We start from the raw sequence: 26,576 nt of genomic DNA on the forward strand, positions 1-26,576 counted from the left end.
TTTCAGCGTTATTAACAAATTTACTAGGCCTACTGATACTGGTTGAAGGCAAATCGTTAAATTTTATTTTTTTTCATGTTCATCACAAAAAAGTTCAGAAAATTGAGTATATTTTAGACTTGACTAGACTTTGGTGAGGACGATCTGAACAGTGAGGGTATCATCTGTGCATTGGTACCCCTTAGTATTACCATAGCGTCATTAGCACTCACACACATTCACCCACAATTATCCAGACCAGCTGTACAATCTGGACTACAGGATAGGAAGGAGCTCAATACCCCAATGCACTGCATGCATTGCTGCTTACAATGACTTTACTCAAAAATAACTCAGACAGCGTTATTTAAGATATGTCCTGATGTGACTCCTACGTGTACCCAGACCTCTCGGAAGTGAGACCTTTGTCTCACTTCACTTCCAGACAAAGACACCTTTGTCTGTCTTTGCCTCCTACGTGTACCCAGACCTCTTTACATGCGAATTCTGGTGTGCTCTTAAGTGTCATTTTTAGGCTAATTAATGTTTCTTTGTTGACTTTCATCACGTCCCTTTGTGGCCTTACTGGTATGCTTGACACCCCTTCTTTATGGTGTCCATCTTAAGGCAATGTTGCATAGATAGATTTTTACAGCGCCTCAATGAGGCTGGACACCACGTAGTCATGAGGACTCCCATCAATAAGTCCAGTTCCATTGTTGTGAATGAACCAGCAGGGCACTTTTTCCCCGTTCTTCACGTCCTTCCGGAAGTCTCTCTGCCAGCCTCTGAAAAAATGGGATCATATTGTATATATTTTTCAGTTTGTGTCCATTGATTCACATTTTTGTTCCATAATAGGCTACTATGTGAGGCAGATTATGCTAAATTAAAATCTACGTATGAAGATTCATTAGACACGTAAAGGTGCACTGTGTGAGATTGTGGCCAGAATAGGTATTGCAACTATGCTTGCTTATCATTGAAATTGTGCTGCCTATTGCCAAATTTGATCTTTTCATGAATATTTACTAAGAAATAAACTAGTGTTTAATAGTATGACCAAAAGTACAGTAAGTTTTGCAGCTAAAAATGTTTATTTCTGGAAATTCAAAATGGCGGACCGTGGAGAAGATCCATTTTTTTCATGTATGAAAAATGCAATTTTCCCAGTCATATTGAATACTTACAATTTGATGGTGGTGGTAAGCATTTGTTAAAAAGGGAACATTTGTGAATGGGCAGCATGGATTCAGCAAATGAACTACTAATAATGAACTACTAAACACAGTGCACCTTCAACTGTGAATTACACATAGTTAATGCGTTAAACTTAGTTATCTCAGGTGACCTGATTCCTCTAGATTTAGAAGACTAATTTATTTAGATTTATTCTTCTACAGTGTGGTTACCATCATGCAACGTTGACATTTGCTTGTGTTTTTATGTCTAGTACGGCCCTCGATTGATGAAATTCGTCAACTCTGATCTCTGATAGGCACATGGACAGACAAAACTTTTGTGTGTATTTTGTGCATAATTTTTCAGATATATTTTGTGCATAGTTTTTCCCTGATTTGTCACTCAACCTTAGGCTAAGTTACTTTGCTACTGATGTTAAGGTTTCCATTCATAAGCTCACTGATATGGAACAGTGATTTTTCATTTTTTTCATTTTGGTTCTTCAAAGCGAACCTTTTCAATGAAGTTATTGGCCACAATCAAAAAAGAGAAATCTTTCAGTAAGGGAGCTGAAAGCTAACAATTTACCTGGTCACAGTTAGTTTGTTCCCCTTGATGAACATTGTTGCGTCTGGCTTGTCTGAGTCCTTTCCTGTGTAGCTGTCACTGACTTCAAATGGCACACCATGGTAGAACTGGCCTGATGGGGTTTGCAAGCATCAAAATTAGTAAAATATCAATTCAATTTAAACATGCTAAAACCCAAAATTACATCTGCAACCTCAGCGCCTTCATGAAAATAGATGATGTTATGAGAGTTGATGACATAAACACATTTCAAGACAGGCACAAATGGATATTCTCTCCCTTCAAGGTGCACTTTGTAGCATTGTGGCCAGAGTAGCTATTGCAACTATGCTCTTCATTGAAAATGTGCTGCATGTCGCAAAATTTGATCTTTTCGTGAATATTTACTAATTCACCAAAGTATTCAGCAGTATGACCAAAGTCCAGTAAGTTTTGGAACTAAAATGTCTATTTCTGGACATTCAAAATGGTGGACGGAGAAGATCCAGTCTTAGACTCTCCTCCTACATAAACAGGTCACTGATCAGATAGGTGAAGTTAGCTGAAAAGGCAGCCGTTACGAACGGCACTAACGAGTGCGCTGCCTTGCGCATTTGATGTTACGGCGATTCTATGGCGGGAGTTACGTTCATCACATTAGCGCTTAGCTTACGCATGCTATTTGAACGGTGAATGATCGTCAGACAGCGGAATCGTAAAATAGGCTATAAATAGATCTAGCGACAGCATATTTAGATACTACAATGTTGATTTATCCATTCGATTTTCAATATCTACATACACAAGTGTCAGAATAAAGAGTATGATAAGGTAGTAGCTTGGGTAGTAGCCATGTTTGTTTTTCAGGTTTCCGGTTGAGAGGGAGGTGGCGCACAGCATGTTGGGTACCAAGGCAGCGAAGTCAGCATCTGATGCTGACCTCAAATATCCCTGTTACGCCCACAAATGCAGTCAACTGCCGAGGGAGGAAATAAAGCAATATTTCGTTTCGATCCACACTTCATGACTCGATGTCCAGTTAGCTCACTGGAAGGACAGCTGCCTTCCCTGTTTCGAATTGAGCCTTAGTCTTAGCCACGAGGTACAGGCAACCCCTTACCCAGCAGGCCGTGGACACTGGGGGAGAGCAGGTGGCTGTCTAGTGTGTAGAAGCCCAAGTAGTCCTGGTGGTACGGGTGCTTCTTCCACACCTTGTGCAACATGATGACGAACTTCACAGAGTCTTTCAGCGCCACGGTCAGGCTGCGGTCTTTTGTGATCTGCAGGTCCATGCTGTGGGTTCAAAGGGTCAGATCAAATAAACGTATTTCCATTCGGTGTTAAATCAGGCCTAAGAAAAAAAACAAAACGTTGGTTCCGGTTGGTTGTCAAGTTAGATCATGGGTCGGTAGGGTTTTTAGATGCGTCCTACCATCTCTATAAAGGGTGGTTTATGCCTCGAGATCAGCGTCACTGCATCATGATGCAGTGAGCCGCGCAGTTAACGGAGTGAAGCCCCCCCCATCACGCAGGTACTCTGGGGCACCTCCCCAAAATTGTGTCTCGACGCAGGGAGCGACGGCGTGAAAGGGCGAAAATAGGTCTCTGATTGGTCCTCTCGACCAGCCTGCTCTGTCCTCGAGTCGAGAAAAAGCGCTACTTCCTTGTTCTAACCTTCGTCGGTCTACGGACTGTGAGCTCTTCATTAAATAAGTTGCCCGTGCTTTGTTGTTTGATTTATTCACACGAACCAAAGACAACACATGCGCTTGCAAGTTACGACGCTGAAGTTATTTGGACAGTTGAACAGTGGTTCCGAGGTCGAGGAAACATTCCGCTTCGTCCTCGACAAATGAGCCACTTCTTTGTTCCAAACTACCACTGTGGCTGCCAGTGCGATCAAACATGCACGTGATATAAAGATTTAATGTTTCATTTTCATTCTCGTCGAGTCTGTGATGCTAAAAAACAACCGACACGTCTAGTTTACTCTTTGTATTGAAGGCAGTTTCAGCGTGGAATGACATCGCGCAGACCGTGCTTCAAAACAGGGCATAAACCACAATTAACTGCATCATGGCTGCGACAAGCTCACTCTGTGGCACAAGTAGGAAGCATAACCCGCCCTTAAGAGGGTCTGTCTGTCCGTCCGTCCGTCCGTCCGTCCGTCTGAAACGCATTCCTTGTCTGAAACGCTGTCTGAAACGCATTCCTTGTCTGAAACGCTGTCTGAAACGCATTCCTTCAATTGTTCCTTCCCGTGTCCACCAGGAGGCGGACGGGAGTTACACATTTTTTTGAAAAACATGGCGGCGATTTCTGTGATTTCCAACATCACGTTTTTGCTTAATATAAAGACCCTAAATGCTTATAAATGTCAAGACTACCATGGATTGATGTAAAAATGCACCACGAACGTATGTAACACAAGTAGGTTACCCCACATTGCCATTTGATCACTCGATGTTTTGAGCTAACCGGGTAAGCTAATGTTAGCATTTTACCAGAACCAGGCAGCTACAAGCTTATATTAGACTACTTCTATACTTCTATAAGGATATAACGGGGCTTAAATGTTATCTAGGACCAAAACACAATCGCATTTAAGCCATGTACACACTGTGTTGTGATATTGGGTGAATAATGTGTGCAAACGACCGTTCGCCGTTTGTTATCTCGCTCGGTCTACCCGGTGTCAGCTGCGAGACAGGCCGCGCCGCGAGGCTCGAAAGTCGGCTGAGCAGCGTAGTTAGCCCCGGGGAGAATCTAATGGGAGTATGTGTGACCACACCCCCAGCGCGATATTATGGAACCGTAATAAGTTGACAGGCGACCAGCAACGCTACAGCTCTTCCTAAACGTGAGTTTGCAAACATTCTGCCCCTACGTTTCAGTGAGTAGTCAGTGTTCTCGAACTAGTAGACAGATGGGCCCCACAGGTGCCTTCCCTTGCGCTCAGAGAGAGCATGGGACAGAACGCGTCTTTTGCTTCGTAATTGGTTTGCAGTCGTATGAATTTGGTAAACTCTGCCACTGAAGCTCACTGCTTTGTGCCTTGACGGTAAAAAGCTGGCTTTGAAATTAAGCGCACAATGTATCCAAAGGGTGAACCATAGCGCATGATTCACCCAAACGGTTTTATTTATTTATTAGGCTATTTGGCGATGTTTAGTTTCTTTCCCACATGCACATGACGCTGAAATGGCATGATAGCCTACTAAAGGTTGATAAATAACCTAGTACTAATAATATCTGGTAATTTGTAATGTAGCCACTTGATCTATGTGAAATTTGAAATTAGATGCTTCTTTTCCAAATCCAAGCATGATGGCCTTATTATAGTCTAAACTGCAAAATATAAAGCTTTGTCTCGTCATTTCGCTGCCTGCCACATTATTTGGAGTTTCCATGGGCAATAGGCTATGACCAATAAACAAAAAGCACATCCTCAGAGGGGGGTGGGCGTTGACAGGTTAGGAGGAGGCCAGCGGGGCGTTTTGGGGGGGGAAAAGGTTGGAACTGGCATAGAGGGACGCATCTGTTGTCCGCCTGTCGGCCTTGTTTTTTTTTTAAATGTCAGGTCGGCAACCAAAACATTTCATTCTAGGCCTAAGTAGGACCTACCGTTTTATTCCGCTCTTCTTTTTAGTTGGACACTAGTTCAAAAAGGGCAATTTCACACATCTCTGTTGTTGGACAGGTACATAGGATATGACCCCAGAAGTTGTCATTCAAGTGTAAAAAGAGATCCTGCAAACTTTCCCTTCCATCAGCAAGTTTTAAATACAACATTTCTGTTATTTGACCTTCTACAGGTAAAATTACACAGTGACACAATTGAAACAAACTTTTAGAAAGTTCGGCTGTGTAGTTTGGACAATTCAGGTCCTGTTACGCAGGTCACATCACTTTTTAATAACACCAAAATTTGTTCCCTTTTTTTCCTTTTCTGGTCCCACACTGGTTGCACTGTATTGTCACTACAGACATGCCAAATGTTGTATTAAAGCAATGGTTCTCAAACTTTTCCCATCACTCCCCCCTTCGGATGGTCTGAATGCTTCCGACTGATTTTACAATCGCTGCGCTGCGCAGAATCAAAGGAAAGGTGACTGGTGAGATTTTAAAAAAGAGGGACGTGTGTTCATATCCTCTGCTATTCAATTTATGACAATTTATAATATAATGTTGGTGAGGGCTTAAAATGTTTTGCTTATTGGAGAGACAGGAAATAATTTCCTTGGGGGGAAAAAACCCAAAATCAGATGTCACAGGCCCCCCCTGCGATGCCTCCGCGCCCCCCCAGGGGGGCTTTCGCCCCACTTTGAGAAACACTGTATTAAAGCTTGCTGGTAGAATGGACAGTGTGTAAGATCTTTATTACACCTTGCCGGACATTACACTTGACTGCTATATTTTGTGCATATTGACATTTTAGTGACATGACATATGACATATGAAGAGAGTGTGTGTCATAACTTACTTCTCATCTTTTACTGAAGCGGTTTCTGTCCAGGTGAACTTTGCTCCCTTCTTGTTCACAAACACGGATATCCCATCTGTACTGACTAGCAGTTCTATACCATAAGGCCGATGAACAATCCCAAAATGGCCAAAATATGTATTCACCTTGGCTCCAGGGATGACTTTCTTGTCCCCAATGGTTTGTCCATTTACCATGATCCCTGTTAATGTCATTCAGTACAATACCAGCTTTCAAAGTTTTCTTGGGACAGTTTTGTTTTGTGTGTCTCAATGAAACAACATACAGTACTCTCAACAAACAACTTCACCTTACTCATGAATGAGAAAGAAAACTTCCACTATACATTTCCCAAACCCTGTCGTCTGAAGACAACATTGTTTAAGTGAGCTTAACCTACATATTTACACAGTATTACCACTGTCAACCTTAATTCTTCACGTACATCAAAACACAGATTCAGAAACTACTGACATATATGTGTTGAGAAGAAACAAGCTGGAAAAACTTGCTGAGAGTGAGCACCACAAGTTTTCAGTGATAGGCTACTCCATGTACTACTTCCAGAATCAGTTAAAGGAAACAAAGTGTGACCTTACCCAAGATAGGATCTCTCACTAGGTTGAAAATAGTGCCAGCTGTGTCGTCGATGTTAAAACACAGCGCATCTCTCATGTCTGGCACTTCAATAATGAAATGAGGGTCGCCATCAACTGCAACATAGAACATTAAGTCACATTATCAACAAAATCTAATGCAAACCTTTGCAATTGTTTAACAATATGAACTAATTTAATTCCCTGCATGGATGAATTCAGATGATACAAGTGGCATTCTCTAGAGCACTTTGTTTGAATGAGTATGGAGATTTATAATGCCAGCAATCAAATACGGCAGACATTTTGTCTGCATATTCACACTGAACAATGCTCTAATAATGTGTCATACGCGCCCCCTACATTTCACATGAAGGCTTACCATAATAAGTTGGATTATAGGATGAATATGAAGGAGTAGAGTACCCTGCAGAGGAACGTAAAGGACATCATTTGGAGAAAAAAGATCTATTACTACATGATCATCGTGCTTATCACTCAGACATTAGTCAAATTGAAGCAAAATTATTCTTACCTTGATCTTGAGGCCTTGATCTCTGGTCTGTTTGGCAATAAAAAATATATGCGTTTGAATTTCTACAAGATTTTTGCCATAGTAGTATATCAATCATGACTCAATGATTGCAGCAAAAACAGAAGTACTGGTTTTTCACAGTAGACATTGATCTGCAAAGCTGTTTATATCTCCAATAATATGGACGTGTGGACAGTTTCAATTTCTTAATGTCCCCATACATTATGGCCCTCGATACGCTTGCTGCAGGATAAGTTCTGGCAGTTCTGGCACGTTTCGTGCATGAACGCTTTGCCGTGTGTATATCATGTCAGTTTTGCTTGTTAGATTCTGCACGCAGGCGCGTGCATTCAGTGCAATCTCGTCAAAATCGCTGGGGGTGATTGTAGTAGTAGTAGTAGCTTTATTGTCCCCCATGGGGGAAATTTCTTCTAGTGAGAGGTGCGTAAGACATGAAAACAAACACAATACAGTCAGATTCCCAAGCACATTTACCCCAAGAGCAACACATTCCCCCATAACATAGACAAGACAATGGACAAAAACAGATGTCATCCATCAACAGTGGTCAGTCCCAGTTAACCCCATAGCGTGGATAAAGCATGGGAGGATGTGCAAGCAGCAAATAAATAAATAGATAAGCAAAACATTATAAAAAGATAAAACATTAGGGTGTCATTCATTCCTTCTCAGGCCTGCTGAGACAGGGTGTGCAAATTAAGATCTACCTTTGTTTCACATGTTTATTAAAAAAGCTAATTGCTTGTGGGATAAAAGATTGTTTGGATCTGTTTGAAACAGCAGGGTTTCTAAATCTGCTGCCAGATGGCAGTAGCTCAAAAAAGTAAGAAAGAAAGACAGCACAGTTCCACGTGAGTGTTTCCAGTGAAAACAACAATGGCGGCAACTTTTCAAGAGTGTATTGTTGAGCTTGTGTGAAATTACAAACATGTGTGCGAACATATTTCTCCGTTGCACTTTGATAAAGGAGCGTGCAAATGTAGGAGCAGTAGCAGTATTGTCTCCTCATCCGGGCAGTCCTTTTTGTTCTGTGTTTCCAAATGTTCTGTGGTTCCAATTTCCAGATCGCAATGCTGATCTCTCTCCTCCTGGATGATACAGCCAGTATTGTGGGTGTTGGTCTACTGCTTCTGAAGTGTGATGAAGCGGTCTGCACACTGTGTATTAACTCCAAAAATACTATATTTCATTTTAACATGTGGCAACGTTTCGATCCAACAGAGGGATCTGTTGCCACATGTTAAAATGAAATAAAGTATTTTTGGAGTTAATACACAGTGTGCAGACCGCTTCATCACACTACCTACTACCTTTTGTCTGGCACCTGGACAACAACCTGTGGATGTGCGCACCCTACCTCCAAACACTACTGCTTCTGAAGCAAGTATGTGTAGTCGGTCGCACACGGTAGCGTGCGTAATTTAAGGCTCGCAGCAAGCGTATCAGGGGCCTTACATTTAGGCTAGTTTTTTACAGTGTAGCAGATCTGTTGAAATAATTCTAACTTGTGTGTGTTTTACCTTCAGTGAGTTTGTCTGCGATGAGGACATCATCTGGATTCTCCTCATTCTCTGGTTTGGTGACCACCATGGATGTGAGAGGGGTGACAAAGTTGTACTTCAGGGAGAGATCCAGAGCCTCAGCGGTAGCATTGGCCCTTTCCTCAGGTGTGCCTTTTTCTCTGAAAATTTGAACATGAATAAAGACAGTGTTAATCTTGATTGGTTGCAGGGTAGCCAACTACGAAGCTTCTTTAACTTATAAACAAAGAAGCAGAGCAAGAGGGTCTTCAAAAACATATATCACACACACACACACACACACACACACACACACACACACACACACACACACACACACACACACACACACACACAAATCTAATTATGGATTCATGTTATTGTAAGTACAGTATATCACTGACTTCTTTTCCAAGAGTTGCTCGATGGTGAGGTATGCCCACAGACGCTCTGTAAAGTCCCCAAAAATGTATTCTTGATCTGGAAATACAACCTCCTTGTCCAGCACACTTGGCTTGCCCTGCACTGCATAGTCATCCAGCTGGAAATGTCGAACATGAATATGGTTATGTACCTTCTCACAATCAACAGGGCTCAAACACACTGTAAAAAATGCAGGGTTAATTGAACACTTTTCAGAGAATATATGGTCCCAATCAATTTAGAGTTAGTAGAACTCTTCTAGTGTTGAATTCACACTTAGAGGGTTGCATTTAACATTGTTTCAGAAAATATATGTCTTCACAGTCTTAATACAACACCCCAAAGTGTTTTTTTTACCTCTGCCAAGAAGGTTATGTTTTCGGTCATGTTGGTTTGTTTTTTGTCTGTCTGTCTGTCTGTCTGTCTGTCTGTCTGTCTGTTTGTTTGTTTGCCAGCAGGATAGCTCAAAAAGTTATGAACAGTTTTGGATGAAACTTATTGGAGTTGTTAAAAATGACCAAAGGAACAAGTAATTCAAGTTTGGTATGGATTAGGATCACAAACCGGAACCAGGATTTTAAAAAAAAAAAGATTCTTCATCTTCAACATTGCTAGCCTACAGTAGAAATCTAGACGCCCCTACTGATCACAAATTGAATTGCAGGACAGGGCGAATTTTGACATTCCAGTTTCTAACTCCACAAAAGAAGGCAGAAAGACTTAAAATAAAAATAGGGTGTAACATTCTGGTGAGGAAAGCTGAGTATGTTGTAGGCACAGAACTGGAGACTCTCACTACCACAGCTGAGAAGAGGACTCTGAGCAGATTGGACTCTATATTGGACAACTACAAGCACCCCCTGTACCCAGTCTTTGACAACCAGAGAAGCCTGTTCAGTTACAGACTGTGGACCATCTCCTGTAAGACAGACAGGCTACGGAGGTCCTTTGTACCCAGGGCCATCCAGCTATTTAACATCACACAGAAGGACAGAGAGAGAGAGAGAGAGAGAGAGAGAGAGAGAGAGAGAGAGAGAGAGAGAGAGAGAGAGAGATCACAGGTGACTGGACTGCATAAACAAACCCCCACTCCTGCACACTTTATGTGCGTGCCTTCCGTGCCTCTAGGCCTACCTGAACTTTTACCGTACGATCACACCGCGGGCGTTGAACGCGTGGCAAGATGCGGAAGTAATTCACTTTGTATGGGAGAGCAGGCAGCGAGCGAGGCAGACGCGTCGGGAGCGTTTCTAGAGGCGAGGCCGTCGAAAGCGTCAAAAGCAGAGGGCGGCAGAAGTTGAACTTCATCTAAAAATATGTAATGAGCTCGGCGGCAGCAGGGCGTCCGCCAATGGAATGTTCACATTTTTCTAAACACGAGCTTCGGTTGGTCGAGATTCCTGACTGAACGCTTCAGGTTGAATCGTTTGCCTCGTTCAACGCCCCTGACCAGTGCTTTCCAGGCAGGAGTCAGCAGCGTTGTGGATCTTTCAACGCTGGCGGTGTGATCGCGGCATTATCCTTCGCCTTGTCTACACTTGGAATCTACACACTGCTCTAGGATTATCTAGCCTACTGTACTGCACTGTTTTTTCTTCCTTTCTTCTTTTTTGTTTTGTTTAATTCTCCAATGCAGCCATACAGGACAATCACCTTTTTCTATGCTCAAGCGTGCGTGTGTGTGTGGGGGGGAGGGGGGGGGGGAGTGAGTGTGTGTATGTGTGTGTGTGTAGCCTATGTGGGTGTATGTGGGTGTGAGGGTGTGTGTGGAGCGATTCAGCGAGCGGCTTGTTATAACCCATCTTTTTCCATCTTTTTGCTTCTTTTCTAACTTTCTGGTGAAGTGCCGTTACTAGTTCTATCGCATCTGGTTGTCTAGTCAAGACCGCGTTGTTAGTTCTATCGCATCTGGTTGTCTAGTCAAGACCCCATTACTAATTCTATCGCATCTGGTTGTCAAGTCTGGCAGGTGGCAAGGTTGGCAGTCTTCAATTCTATCGCATTTGGTTGTCAAGTCACCCCAACATTCTGCGCGCGTCCTTAGGCTGCCTCCGATAGAGGCGCGTCTCACTAGATTAGGAAGTGGTGCCAATAGCAACGTACCAAGCGCAGTGGTGAATCTACTTTCTCAGATCAACATATGAATAAACTAATACTTAAATGCTGGTAACCGAGTGATAAGCGGAATAGCGGCCTTCGAGGTGTCCCGATATCAAGGGAAAATGGACTTGGCGAAGCAAACAGCCCTTCGGCTGCGCCGTCGGGCTGTTTAGAACGCTCCGCCTCGTCCATTATTTCCCTTGATATAGAGCTAGAAAGTGACGTCACTTCCCCCGATTTCATGGGACCTCAACGGCGTTTTTAGCCGAAAATCGTAGCATGTAATCCAATGGCGGTATTAAAATGGCATTTCGATCCCCTTCGAGTTGTGCCACGAGCTCCATATATGTTGTTTCTGATATTTTTGCCTAATTTTTCGTATGAACCCCTAAACTTTTTAGAAAGCTGTGTTTCTTCACATTTTTCATGCCGACGGCCTCGGAACAAAACATTGATACTTCTGCTTGAATAATCTTTATCTATCCTCTTAAACAGCATATTTGGAGCCCAGCGCATATCATGACTGAGATCAGAAGATATTCACTCGCTACCATGTTGTTAGATGGTCAACTGAGGTCCCGTGAAACGCGGAACTAAGGGGCGGGACTTTCGAGCTCTATCAGGACAGCTCGTCGGCCGCTATTCCATACTTAATGTATGCTACTTTACACCTTAATTTCGCCCTGTGATCAATAAATGATACTCTACTCTACTCTTTCAAATGTTCTATCAAACAGCTTCCTTGGCGTAGGTCTACCCTCTCTTAGTGCATTTCTAGTTAACCATGCAATGCCTAGGTCCTCTTCTATTTCTGCATATTGTAGTGTTGAAGTGAGATGGCAAACCATTTAACTGGCCAGTATTTTCACTTTGTGAATGTGCTAACCATCTGCTTTTTGACATTTGACATTTGATATTGTCATGTATGATATTGTTGGTAAGGACATTTTTAAAGTGCTAAAACATTTGGATTATAGCCCATCGTAGGAAATATTATTCAGTAATACATTTAATGGGGAGAAGCAATCACCTTACCCCATTTCCAAAGACATCAATGAGGAAGTTGTTTAGATCATCTTCAAGCAGCTGTCCCGCCACCACAATCTCACTACCGTTGAAGAGCTGCTTAAATTCGCTGTTGGTCAAAGAGTTTACTGATCCCTCAGGGTATTTGAAGTGCACATTGGACAGGATTGGACTGGCCACCTCCTCATAAAATCCCTGCAAGAAAACAGAGGGTCAACATGGTGAATTACAAACTCTAGTAACCTTTTTTGACCTGAAAACGGCGGCTAAAAAGGACATTCATCTTAGAAGCCAACACACTCTCGGTTAGTCTAGTCTTCCTACTCATCTTCAAACATTGTTTGAATACTGATCAATAATACTTGGGCTACAAGCTTGTTGCCAGTTATGGTGCGTGTAATGTCTTGTGTGTAATATCTTCTGTATTATGTATGCTACTTGACACCTTAATTTCCCCTCAGGATTAATCAATGATACTCTACTCTACTAATTACTGAAAGCACATGACCATCAGTAGTTGTCTTGACAGTTTGACATTTTATCAAACACATCTAAGATGGCAAGGGTGCAGACATTATTTTTTTACGTTATATACTGTAGAAGAGAATCCAAGACCCTTTTGCCTGATTTTAAATATCTCTATGTGAATATTTTTCAAAGTGGATAAATAAAAAACCGCCATTGTGACAGATGCATTTTAGCCCCCTAAAAGGGATATTTTTAAAACTGGATTTTTGAAAGGACATTTCTAAAACTCGTTTGACTTATAAATAAGATGCCAAAACCGATATATCCACATACATGTAAGCAGCATCTAAGAGCTCTTTGAGTTGTTGAAGTAAAGGTTCACCTGCAGCTGTTCTGCAGCGTCAGATGCCTCGTAGATTCTGCGGGCCAGTCCATCATTCTGCTTAGCCATGGAGTCCAGAAAGCCGTAGTCAAGGTCATAACCAAAGCCCAGGTTGAAAAGTGTGTAATTTCCACCAATGGCTTTTTGGACATTCTGTTTGATCACCTCTCGATTGGTCTCCCCTGTGGTAGTTATGGAAATTGAAGTTGCTTTAAAAATCTATAACAAAGCAAATGTATCTTGTTTATTTGGCAAATGCAGTATTGTAGGCCTATAAATGTGTTCATATTCCTGAAAGTGTTAGACCTTCGTTGGGTTCTCCATCCGTTAGCATGATTATTATTGTCACACTCTTCTCTGGCAAAAGTTCCTGTGCTATGCATCTGTCAATCAACTCAACGGCCGTCAGGAGCCCTCCGTTGATGTCGGTCACTTTATGGAGAAAATAGTCACATTTAGTCAGACAATTTGACATACAAAAATATGAGAACAGTTTGAAATGGCCATCTTTTGTAATTCTTTCTGTCATGTTTTATGTTGTTAGTGCTTGCCAGTGCCGTTTCAGATTCAGTTTTCAGTGCAGTTTTCAATTCATTTTCAACGTAGCACAGTGCTTTATGAGTATAATTTATGAATAATTTCGTTTTAAATTCAGAATCTTTTCAATGAGCAGACAAACGCCTTGTCTTCCTGTAGGTGTTTGAGTGCATCAACGACCTGTAATGGAAAACAAAAATATTAGCAGCCACAAACAGAGTTGCCAGATTGGGCAGCTTCCCGCCTAATTGTTTTTTTTTTTTTTTTTGAATGACCACTTGTGGGTAAAACTTATGTGGGATGCAGTGCCTCCATTGCCTGGTTAACACCAGACCTAATCACAAGTGAGATTAGGTCTGGGGAGTTGCCTATTGTAAATTCCGTAGGGGCCGGAATACTTGGCTATTATGACACACTGCCCTGCTCTCTGATTGGGCAGAGAAACTGTAAAGGTCGGAATGCTTGGCCATTATGACACAGGGCCCATGATCTTGGACGTTATGAGTCATCCTCGCCAGACTGTCTTTCAGATCGAAACGATTGTGTAGAACTAAAGGCAGTATGGGAGTGTTCCCAGGCTAGTGCCTCCAGGCAGTTTTTTAGTGTTTATTGGGCATCAGTCACATCCTTTTCTCAGAATAGATGGGATAGACTTACTTCCCCTTTCCTTAATAGTTTCTACAAATTCTTTGGCTGCTGCCACGTTGTCCTCGGTAGCTTTGGTAAGAGATGGCCTCCATGGTCGGATTTCGTGATCAAATAGAACCAATCCAAAGTAGTCCTCCTCATGAAGGTCACTCAGGATCGTCAGCAAAGCCGTTCGTGTCTAACAGTAGGGCGTAACCATTGGTAATAAGAGCAGGTGTTTTTGAAGCGTGAAACACAGACAAGAACATTTTATCAATGTTTTAATCATTTGTTACCTGTTCCATTTTCCGTCCATACATGGATCCACTGACATCGATCACAAACATAACATTCTTTGGAATACGGGGCAGTTCCATGGGTGCAAAATAATGCACAAAGTATCCGTTAACAATCTGGAATAGAAAATAATCCATACGATTAATACAGTATAGGCCTACAGTAAGTTTTACCACAGTGATTTCGCTGCTCATTGGAAAATATTCATTCTTGCCAGTGTCTGAAGGAAAAAGATAGATAAGATGAGCTCATCTTATTTATTTAATTGTTTTTTTTTTGTAAAATGGGTTCCTGAAGTTATCCAAAGACACAATGCAGAGGTCCACTGCAGATATCCTCCAAAATGAATGTTTTTAGCTTGTGTCATACCTGAATGTCCCCAATGCTTTCTGCACGGTTCACGTCATACTTAATGATGAAGTCCCCATCGATCAGCGTACCGTCACAATCAGGGCATTTCCTTTGTTGATCCAGCGTTGGACAGAAGGACACATGAGCCTGCAAGTACAAAATAAGATTGAAGAGTAATTCCAATGGTTCTCTTATCAGTCGAATTTCGTTCAACGATTCTCTCTCTACGGGTATGACTTCATTGTATGAGACATCCACCGAAGCATATTCATCTTGCATTCATCTTTTCATCCTTCATCCAACACTCGATTGTGTCAGCGGTTAAGGTAAGTGTGGGTATCAGACCTCCACGGTCTCGTCTACCTGTCTACCTTGATTGGGGGCTAGCAAGGCTGGTGCTAAACCAACGTGCTTAGTCTTGATTTGCCACGAATTCGCTAAATCTCTTAAGCGACGCCTCTGTCACTTGTTCTGAGGTATTTTTGTTCCGACAAAAATTGTTAATAGTTGTTTGCACGCAGGCTTTCCGGCCTTTGCGTGACAAAGCTATTAGCTATCCTCGAGAGCTAACTGTTTGACGCTATATCCAGTGTCCCGACTAGCTCTGGCCACCACTTCCCCATTGTGTGCTGTTACCCGACAACCATTTGCCCTCTTGACATTACGCAAACATATCTCCTCATCTGCAATTTCATTTGCTTGGTCAACTGTGAGCTTTTTGAAATAGTTCGTCGAGTGTCACCCTAAAATCGAAAGGTCACGCTAGCTAGTCAGCCAAGCGGCTAACCTTCCCTGGCTGACTAGCCAAGGCTACCAGAGGCAGTCCAGACTTCAGCAATCTCTTGGTGTTGCCCCAAGGCTGTTGAGACTACACTTAACCAGCATCACCATCTTCAACGGTCAAAGGTTTTTCATCTCACCCCTCGCGGTGCACATGATGACTGGCCGAAAGGCTACCCGTAAACGACCACCTCCGGAAAACCGTCCCCGTCCTATAGGCTGCGGGTTCAAAATTCTGGCTACAGACACCCATGATGCATGTTCTGTATCGTCAAGGCGAGAAGCGTTAAAAGGTGGCTCATGCGGACCATGCCGTTCCCTGCCGGTGAAATTACGCAAGAGAAGGCTTTCGTTTCTCAAAGAGATGGCAAAGAACATCAACCCTGACTTTAACTGCGGGGGAGGGGGGGTACTCAGTCCCCTTTGCCCACTCAGCTCAGTGTACATCAGCCTAATACCCCTGACACTGATGTCCTACTTGACTGCATCTCAGTAGCGGCTACGGATTAGTTTGATGACAGGGAGGACCCGGACGACACATCCGAAATGGACCTCCCTCCATCACAGGCGTGTTCTGACGCGGACTCTGAAGTGGAGAACAATGCTCCCTTGGGGGACACACTCCATGCTTTCTGCCGCAGGGCGTCTGAGAAGCTGGTCCGCCACCTCCTCAAAAGCAGCGTTTGTTCTTGGATGGGTTGGTAACACTTTACAATAACGTCCTATTCACACTTTATAAATAATGAACTAATTATCAACAAAATGTTAACAAATGTGTATAAATGGGAATGGGAAATGGGAAGAAGTACTATGTTAACACAGCAGACACAGTGTAGTCGCAGCGGTCCTGGAAGGTTATCCTCCAAAGACTAGATGGCAAGAAACCACATAAAACTGACACAGTAGAAGTTGATTCCCACTCCACTGTGCAGTCATAGTTTGGTTATTACTCATTTACAAACATTTGCAAATGCTTTGTTAAATGTTAATTGTTATTAAATGTTAATAAAGTGTTTATAAAGCTGTAAATAGGACGTTATTGTAAAGTGTTACCGATGGGTTTTATCTTCCCAGAGCGACGCCCCCTGTCCAGGAGGTGCTCCCTCCATTCCCGGACATTATTTCTGAAGTACAAAAGCAACGCCCCTTTCGTCCAGTGCCCCCATTTGTGGCTTCTCCATGCTAGACATGGAAGGCATGAATGACATGGGACAACCCTCCACAAATGGAGCATACCTTGCCAACCACCTCGCCCCCTCCCTGGGGGCGTTTCTCTGACAAACAGCTCCCAAGCTGCCTCACAAATCTAATCGCTTTGCTGCTAGCCTCTGGACGAGGTTTTACAGATCATCTGCCCAAGCCACGTGAGCCCTGAGCGCTTCCACCCGACCGATGGCCTACTTAGGCCCGCTGGGGACCGAAATTGAACTCATAAGACACCCCTTCAAAGACAAAACGCAGGTATTTGAGTAGGATCTCAGTTGGAGGCTACGGGGAGAGGCTACGATTCCTGCCGCTATGCCAAATTGGCGTTATTAAAGGGGCATTCCACCGGTGGAGACATGAATATGTATTGAAAGTGGGTCATATATGTAGTAGAATAGTAGCATACATTTCTAATTTAGTGCCTTCTTGGCCGAGAAAAGGCAGAAAAGAAACTTTTTTTAGTGCTTGTGGATTTGTGACAACAATCCCCATAATGCATTGCAATGCTCAAGTTCCACAGGCCACACCCAGGCAGCTCTGCCAGTGACTTACTGGAACATCAATGCCAGTGATTTCAAAAGCACCCTGATCTGTGATAGCGCTGTGATCTGTTAGCGCATTAGGTCCAACCCCCTATGGGCGGGGTTGAAAGGGTGGGAAAAAGGCTTGTAGTCTCAACAGAAATCCACCTCTCTTACACTTCCTCCTACAATGATGCAAAATGACGATTTTTACATCATTGTAGGAGGAAGTGTTAAGAGATGAATACGGATTTCTCCTGTCTCAGGGGGAATTGAGAGAGTGTTGCACGACCATTCAAAAGTATGACTGGGTGTCTAGCAATGGAAAGCCTAATGCAATTGGGTGAAGTGTCCCTTTAAATAATGCTTAAGTTGAATGTCCCATACGATGATGCCATCCCGTAGAGAGAGGAATCATCAAACAAGTTTGACTGAAAATTACAGTATTTTGTTGGGGTTGGGGTTTGTAAATATGCTTCGTTGGATGTCTCATACGATGAGTCCATACCCGTAGAGAGAGAATCGTCTCTCTCATTCTTCTTCAGAGAACCGGGGACATATACAGTACATGTCCCAATGTCCTAATTGTTCAGTATTCAATGTCCATTTCGATGGAGCTTATCTGAAGGACCTACAAACGCCTTACGTTACTGGAAGAGAATTGCGCTCATCCAGCACAAGCCGTCTGGCTCTGCCATCCAGTCGCTCTAGGTACTCCCAGTCAAGACTGTTCTCCGTTGTTGTACCCAAGTGGTGGAACGGTCTCCCAGAGGCAGCAAGACTAAGCACATCTCTTGCAGCCTTCAAGAAACAAGTAAAGACCTTCCTCTTTCGAGAGGAGCCACTAAACTAATGCTTGAGCTGGCCTAGCCCCAGGGCAGACTCTTGACATGATGTTTAGTTTAGTTTAGTTTAGTTTAGTTTAGTTTAGTTTGTGTGTGTGTGTGTGTGTGTGTGTGTGTGTGTGTGTGTGTGTGTGTGTGTGTGTGTGTGTGTATGTGTTTGTGTGTGTGCTGTGTGTGTAGGTTTACTCTTTATTAATTTAAAAAAAAAAAAAAAAAAACCCTCTATGCAACTGCACTTGTTCTTCTGTATATTTCCTATGCACTTTGTATTTGCTTGTGATGCTGGCTTGATTATGTCCTCTTTTGAAAGTCGCTTTGGTTATAAAGCGTCTGCCAAATGCAATGTAATGTAATGTAATGTAATTTCTGTAACCGTAAAATACAATAAAACTCTGGAGTTATAGTGTGTAGTACTGTGTACTGTACTGTATAGTGAGAGTGAGTATTATGTACAGTGAGGAATAAAAGAATAGCTGGCCTGGCACGAGAACTCCCCCTTGAGTCTGATGGGTCGTACCTTTTTGTCATTCACAGTTTTGTCCACCAGGGGCAGTAGCTCGTTGGTGATGAACGTCGCATGGGCATCCAGGAAGGCAATTCCTTGAGGCTCGTAAATGTCTGCCACAATCTAATCACATAACATTTTATTTTATTTATTTATCCCTTACTTAATCAGTATTGTCCCATTGAGACTAACCATCTCGTTTGCCAAGGAATTCTGGTCAAAATGGCAGCCTACACATAGTTACAGAGGCAGACAGACACAATACAAGACAAGGCACATAATAAGGAAAATAAACTTACAAAAATCATTATGACATTAATTACTCAGAATCACATCATGATGCAGAATAACATAATGATTTCTCATAAATAGGTTGTAAAAATTCACACTATATCAGTTGGCAGCACCTCAAAATTCTGCACCAGTTCCTTTGGCTTGACCCTCATCATGATCTCGTAGTTTCCCTTGTTGCGCTTCAGCAATTCCTCATATGTCAGTGTGAATAAGACTGGACTGCCGGCTGCGATGTTCACTGAAACCGAGAATTTCTCCATCTTTCTCCCGGATGCTCTAGCATCACACACACACACACACACACACACACACACACACCATTATGTTGTCAAACAGTATTGTAAAGCAGAGAGCATTTTCCGACTGCATTCTCCAAACCAAAGCAACTGACTTGACGAGTCCAGCAGTCTGTCCAGATGAGACGGCCTTCTCATACTGCTTCTTGGCCGTCTCCTTCTCCTTCACATCTCCCACATACGTCTTCCCCTCAATTTCCCTACAAGGGATGAGAAAAGAAATACAAGCATGTTGTACTGTGCCAATGCTTCCAATACAGCAGAAACACATCTGTTTTTAAAGGAACAGCTTTAAAGGGAACAACTTCAGCGATGAAATGTGTTCTTCTCAGAAGTGAGGGGAAATGATATGTACCTCTCCGAGCGTTGTGAAACCTCCCCGCCATCAGACGCACTGTCACTCCTGTTAGCATTTGTAGCTACTCAGAATGACCAACGATTCGGGGCTGTAGTTATATGCTATGAAAGTCTTCCATGTTTTTCCTGTTTACGTATATGACCAGTGACATGAAACAAAGTTTGGTTACGCAAATTCAAACTTTTTCTATGCTGTGAAAAGTGTGTACTATAAAGACAGGTGCGGTAACACCTTCTGCATGCTTTGACGGCGCATTGACAGCACACTTTCCACAGCATAGAAAAAGCCACGTTTAAATTTGCGTAACCGAACTTTGTTTTATGTTACTGGTCACATAAACCTATGTTAACAGGAAAAACCTGGAAGACTTTAGTCGAAAGTAACTACAGCCCCGAAACGTAACGTTGGCCATGCTGAGTAGCTACAAATGTTAACAGGAGTGACAGTGCGTCTGACTGACTGGGAGGTCACATAACATTTCATTGTTAAAGTACGATGGTCTGTTCCTTTAAGGCCGGGGATATGCTTGCTGTAGGACACGCGTGCGTGGGCACATTTCGTGCACGAACGCGTTACCATGCAAATTTTATGTCAATTTTGCGCTCTGAGAACAACTCACACAAGGTACGCAATACGCATGTAAATGGTGCAATATCGATGCGATCTTTGGAACTTGTTGAGTTGAGATGTTGAGCTCGTGGTAGAGTCAAACAATAGTAGAAGACAGTGATGAGAACCCAATTTGCTTTCTGGCCCCTAAATGATACCTCCATTATTGCGCAAAGTGCTCCGATTGTCCTGAAGCACACGGTTGCAAATAATTGCATGCGCAATTTAAGGCACACAGCAAGCATATCCCTGGCCTTCAAACTGAGATTGGTTTACTCGATGGCATGACAGTTACTTGGAAGATTTCAAGGGACAAGAAAACATCATAAAAATACAGTAGGCCTATATACAGTACTCTGTGTATCTCTTGTGCAAAATAGAGAATGTTAAGACTTCAGGCTTCAGCAGTATGCAATGAGGAGATGACTAACATGCTGAAGTTGGTGATAAAAGCAGTCTTTGGTAGTTCCACCTCGAAGAATATTTCCTTTGAGGAGTTGCCGTTGTTCAGAGCTTTGGTGGTCATCACGGTGTGAGCAAAGCGAGACGTCACTTTGCAATCCAACTTCACACTCTGGATTTCAACCTGTCCGAAATCACAGATATCTCTTAGCTTTGTGAGTGTATGGGTAGTTTTGGGCTTTTTAGCATGTCTTTACTGTCACTGACTATTAACCGCTAGGAAAAACACAGGCAGTGAGTTACGTAATTTGTACACCGAGTATGTCACTAAGAACAAGACCTTCTGTTAAAACCCAAATTGGACTAGCTTCCCAACTCTTATTTACTGTTGCAAAAAAAGGTCTTACCTCTGCATCATTTATACTCCGCTTCTGAAAAAAGGGCAAATTGACAGATTGTATCAAATGTTAAAAGTGTCATATTGTCTGTCATGCGTGTCATATTATTTGTGCACTCCCATAATGAAATAAATGATACAATCATTATTATTATATGTACAGTAGAAGTAAAATGTTGTATAACAAACAGCAGTACCTCCACATGTTTGGGAGTGTCAGGTTTTATCTGAAAAAAGTAGAATATTTCAGTTGAGGGTTTGCATAGAAAAAATTGGCACTGAGGCCAGTGCCATTGAATTGTTATTTTTTTAAGCAAAATTATTGATCTAGGACTGCCAGCATTTTGCTCAGAAAGTTGGCAAGTTTGGAGCAAAGAGTTCAATGTCCTTTCCAATGCACCATTTATGCCCGGTAGTTTCATACAGTGCCCAAAAAGAATGGTCTGGGTTTGCACTGACAGATCATGGGAGAGGTTGCCAGCGTGTTGTGACCATTTTGTTGCTTTGTTTGATGAACTATCTGTGCTCCATGGCCACACCGCCAGAGATGAGGAGCACCTGTTCATACACTGCGACGAAAGGGGTAAAGTTTCCCTGACGGGACTCCAGTCCTCCAAATTTCTAATATGGCAACCAAGATCATTTATTGTAGGTGTCACCAATGCAACAAAGTGGGATCAATTCCAGTCTCCTAAAGCAGTGTTTCCCAACCTTTTTTGTCTTGCGTACCCCCTAACCCTTTTTTAATTCCATGAGTACCCCCTCACTCATGCTCTATATCCCAATGTGACTATGCTCATACATTTTTTCATTTTTCCACGTACCCCCAGCAGTGTGCTCACGTACCCCTAGTGGTACACGTACCCCTGGTTGGGAAACACTGTCCTAAATGGATGTGAATTTTTAAATGTTTCCCATCGAATTCATTCATTCTAAATTCCCGCTGGTCTCCTAAAGGGGCATGGCAGCTCATACACTTAGAACATTACGTCATATTGATTCCAGAAGAAACTCCATATGAACTGTCTCATCCCTATCCATTGTCTCTGTCCAAACCACCCAATCGTGCCTGGTTATCACCAGACCTAATCACAAGTGAGATAAGGTCTGGAGACCTGCCTACTGTAAATCCCGTTGGGGGGGGTGGGGTTTACGATTGACGATGGCTGTTTATTGGGCGTTACAAATGTGTATAATTTGTGGTCATAGCCAATCGTGTCAGTTGTATCTATTCAAACAAATTGCAATCATTGCCTTTCCACCCCTTCCCGCTCTCTGATTGGAGGCCATGATCTTATCCGTTCTCTGGGTGTAGACTCATGTCTTTCAGATCGGAACGATTGTGCAAAGCAGCATGGGATTTCCCAGGCTACAGCCAATGTGGGTTACCAAATTGGGGCTTCAATCTCTGCACCAAAGAGTCAAGCCTTGGGCATGAAAGCCATCACACACTGACAATCCTATAAACACACTGCCTCCCCCTTTGAGTAACAGGTGTTTATTTTCTTACACACTGTTCTTTTTGTGTTTTCCACCATACTTTCCCATGTCATGACCCAAAATCACCTCACATCAAGGAAACCTACTCTGAGGCCCCTCATACATAACATTACGTGCTTTTTAAGCCACTTATTTTAGGCACAGTATATTGGTTACAGTCCCTGGAGCAGTGTGGGGTTAGATGCCCTGCTCAAGGGTACTTCAGCCACGGAATGAGTTAGGGAGTGGAGGGGTGGGATTCAAACCTGCAACCATCTGATCCAAAGCCTTATCAATTAAGCCTTGACTGCCCCATGCATATGGCTCACACAGCTTGGTTCACTTTCCCCAAAGCAAGCCATCCAACTTCTGACATCATATGTAGTGAATGGAGGTAGTGTTGCCCTGCCAGTATTTGATCTCAGTCATTCTGTTTTACCAAACTGAGGCTCATTTTTTGTGAATGTAAGAAAAGGGCAAACAACGCTCCAAACTGGGGCTCTGATCGTTATACCCTAGAGCTATGTGTAAAGCAGGCCAACTAGCAGTGTGGCGTGGATCGTTAGTAAACCTCCCTCCCGAAGCCTAATACACATACATCGATAGCACTGAGCTATCGGACTTCTCCTGTAGCTCAGCAGTATTGTACTGTGCCTCCCATACAAACTGTTGCATTGACTAGGAGGGGTCCAGTTCGAGACCCGAAGGCGGACTGTGCAGGAACAGCTCAGTTACACTGGTGCTGTTGACCTCTGAAGGTTTACCCAATACCCAATGGCCAAGCAAACATGCAGTCTGCTCTGCCTCCCAGCCACTGTGTGTCCCTGGATCCAAACACAAACACCCTGTACATGCCCATTATTACATTTAGATACACTGAAAACAGACTAAAGAATATTGACTTGGACTTAAGGCAAAAAGGAACAAAATCTTAATGACCATTGTCCATTAGATTGCCAGATTTGTCACATAACCAAACATCTGCAATGTTAATACTACACCCACCCTATGGTTCTGAGACTGGGTCTGGGTGAAGTTAGTACTCATTGGCTGTGCTGTAAGGAGGGGTATCTGCATAGCTCTTGACACTCACCGTTTCTGCAGTCTCCGTAGATATGACCAGGGCGCCATGGATACTGAGCCATACACCTACCCATACCCAGAGCAGCAGCGTAGTCCTGACTGCAGACATGATTCAGGCTGAGCTGCACTCTCTCTCTCTCTCTTGCGCGCGCTGTCTGCACTTTATACTATTCTGATAGAGCAGCTGGGAGGCTGGGTAAAGTTCAGTTACACCAAACACATTCACAGAGTGTTGGGAGATGGTAGACTAATGATGGAATGAAATAGTTGTTTATATCCTCCTCATCCTCAAACATGAGTCTTTCAAAGAAATCCAGAAATCTAAAATCAATGTTTTCTTAGTGTGACAGATGGTATTCTTTAAATATTGAATCCACCAAAATATTGAATCCAAATATTGAATCCATGGCCTTAGCAGTTAGGCCTATATTTTATCTAAATATTTTTGACACCACAATGTTATTTATCATAACATTGACAAAAATGGACTGGAGAATATTGCTACTACTCGTGCTTACACTGTGCTCTTCAACTATGATGTAAAGAGGTAGCATTAAGATTTTATTTTCATCATGCCATACAGTATTATATTTGTATTAAACGAGTATCTGTCTCATCTTCTTCCTATCTTCAATGTTGTCACTTGTGGAGATTTACTTGGCAGTGAAGACAAAAAACAAATCTAGTGTGGCTGCAGTTTTTAGAATCATTGATTTTACTTTGCCAGGAAAATCAGGTCAGGTCAGGAATTCCTGGCATAGCAATGCACAACATGTGGGGAAAAAATGAATATTGACAAGATAAATAATTAACAATTGCTGAACCTGATAATGGATTTCAATTTAATGAACTTTAAAAAAAATGGTTGTCATTTAAAATTTACCCTGGAAAGGGATACATCCCATTGCATGAAACGACTAACTACATAGGAATGATTTATTTATTACATTACATTACATTGCATTTGACAGACGCTTTATAACCAAAGCGACTTTCAAAAGAGGACATAATCAAGCCAACATCACCAGCAGCAAATACAACATGCACAGGAAATATACAGAACAACAAGTGCAGATGCAAAGAATGGTTAGGTTTTTTCCAGTATAGTACACACACACTCATACATACACATCATGTCAATAGTCTGGCCTGGGATTAGGGCAGCTCAACCATTAGTCTAGTAGATAGTCACGAAAGAGGAGGGTCTTTACTTGCAGGCTGCAAGAGACGTGCTTAGTCTTGCTGCCTCTGGGAGACCGTTCCACCATTTGGGTACAACAACGGCAAACAGCCTTGACTGGGAGTACCTGGAGCGACTGGATGGCAGAGCCAGACGGCTTGTGCTGGAGGAGTGCAGCTCTCTTCCAGTAACATAAGGCTTTAAGGGCTGTACACACACATCGCTGCTATTTACTAGCTTCTTGCTTGCTTGCCTACTCGCCTCTCTTTCATGAAAGTTCCCGCGGCTTTAACTGCCAATGAACGGGCGAGAAGTACCGAACTCTGCCTTCCAATTGGTTACTCGTTACTCGCCTCGCTCGAAGATCAAATATTTTCAACTCGGGATCCGCCCACATCGCATCGCTTGTACAGTATTTGCCTGCTCGTCTCGCTGGAACACGTTGACATTCTATTGAGTTCTTCTTTGACATTCGCTGAGCGAGTAACTAGCAGCAATGTGTGTGTACGGCCCTTTAGTAAGTCCTTCAGATAAGCTGGGGCCGGTCTTGCGATGGTTTTGTAGGCAAGGGTCAAGGCCTTGTGCTTGATCGGGGCGGCGATCGGTAGCCAGTGCAATTCAATTAATATTTGATTTGATTGAATATCAACTGTGACGCCGCATTCTGGACCATCTGCAGTGGTTTTAGCGTGCAAGCAGGTAGACCTGTCGTGAGTGAGTTGCAGTAGTCAACGCGGGACAGGACCGTGGCCTGGACCAGTCATTGTGTAGAATATTGGTTCAGCACAGGTCTGATTTTCCGCACGTTGGACATCTGGAATCGACAGGTCCGGGTGACTGAGTTGATGTAGTTGGAGCATGACAGCTCGCCGTCAATCATGATGTCAAGGTTTTTGGCGACTTTATTTGGGGCCACAATGGTGGAGCCTATTTTGAGGTTGATGTTGTGACTGAGTGACTCTTTAGCTGGACAGGTTCAGTTGTAGGTGGTGGTCCTACATCCACATTGACAAGTCGGTGAGGCAGGCAGAGATACGTGCCTCTGGACAGGAAGACAGGTACATCTGGGTGTCATCAGCATTGCAGTGGTAAGAGAACCCATGTGTTTGAATGACACGTCCCAGGGAAGCGGTGTATATTGCAAACAGAAGGGGCCCCAGCACGGATCCTTGGGGTTCCCTTGTGGAGAGGGTGTGAGTCGTAGACAGTTTCCCTAGCCATGACACATTGAAGGTGCGGCCAGATAGGTAGGAGTTGATCCATGAGTGGACAATGCCAGTGATTCCCATGGCCGTGAGTATCCTCAGGAGTATCTTGTGGTTGAATGTGTCAAAGGCTGCAGACAGGTCTAGTATTTTATTATTATGCTTTACACACAGACTCCTTTATTGCTTGGAACTCAAGGTTTTGCCTGACTGGCCCGTTATGGCGAAAATGGCAATATTTCCATCTTCATCTGTTGGCCCAAGCTGGAAAAAGCACTTGCAGTTTTGCAGTTTTGCCTTTTTGCGCCGCCGCGTGCATGTT

General features: G+C 43.1%; 1 protein-coding gene across 1 annotated transcript; it reads right to left on the reverse strand.

The window, feature by feature from the left end:
• Nucleotides 1-42: 42 nt before the first annotated feature.
• LOC134462095 (inter-alpha-trypsin inhibitor heavy chain H3-like) lies at nucleotides 43-23,991 on the reverse strand. The gene is made up of 22 exons (XM_063214967.1): nucleotides 23,880-23,991; nucleotides 21,505-21,534; nucleotides 21,318-21,341; nucleotides 20,940-21,094; nucleotides 19,637-19,741; nucleotides 19,359-19,521; nucleotides 18,964-19,074; nucleotides 15,113-15,241; nucleotides 14,743-14,859; nucleotides 14,477-14,645; nucleotides 13,589-13,714; nucleotides 13,283-13,464; nucleotides 12,442-12,627; nucleotides 9,288-9,424; nucleotides 8,884-9,044; nucleotides 7,343-7,369; nucleotides 7,190-7,234; nucleotides 6,811-6,924; nucleotides 6,212-6,413; nucleotides 2,849-3,021; nucleotides 1,750-1,861; nucleotides 43-767 (listed from the first exon to the last, which is right to left on the reverse strand). Exons 1-22 carry the CDS (start codon nucleotides 23,976-23,978, stop codon nucleotides 629-631), a joined length of 2,706 nt encoding a protein of 901 aa, XP_063071037.1. The 5' UTR covers nucleotides 23,979-23,991; the 3' UTR covers nucleotides 43-628.
• Between the last annotated feature and the right edge of the window lie 2,585 nt (nucleotides 23,992-26,576).

Source organism: Engraulis encrasicolus, chromosome 14 (genome assembly GCF_034702125.1).
Source record: "Engraulis encrasicolus isolate BLACKSEA-1 chromosome 14, IST_EnEncr_1.0, whole genome shotgun sequence".
Classification (NCBI taxonomy): Eukaryota; Metazoa; Chordata; class Actinopteri; order Clupeiformes; family Engraulidae; genus Engraulis; species Engraulis encrasicolus.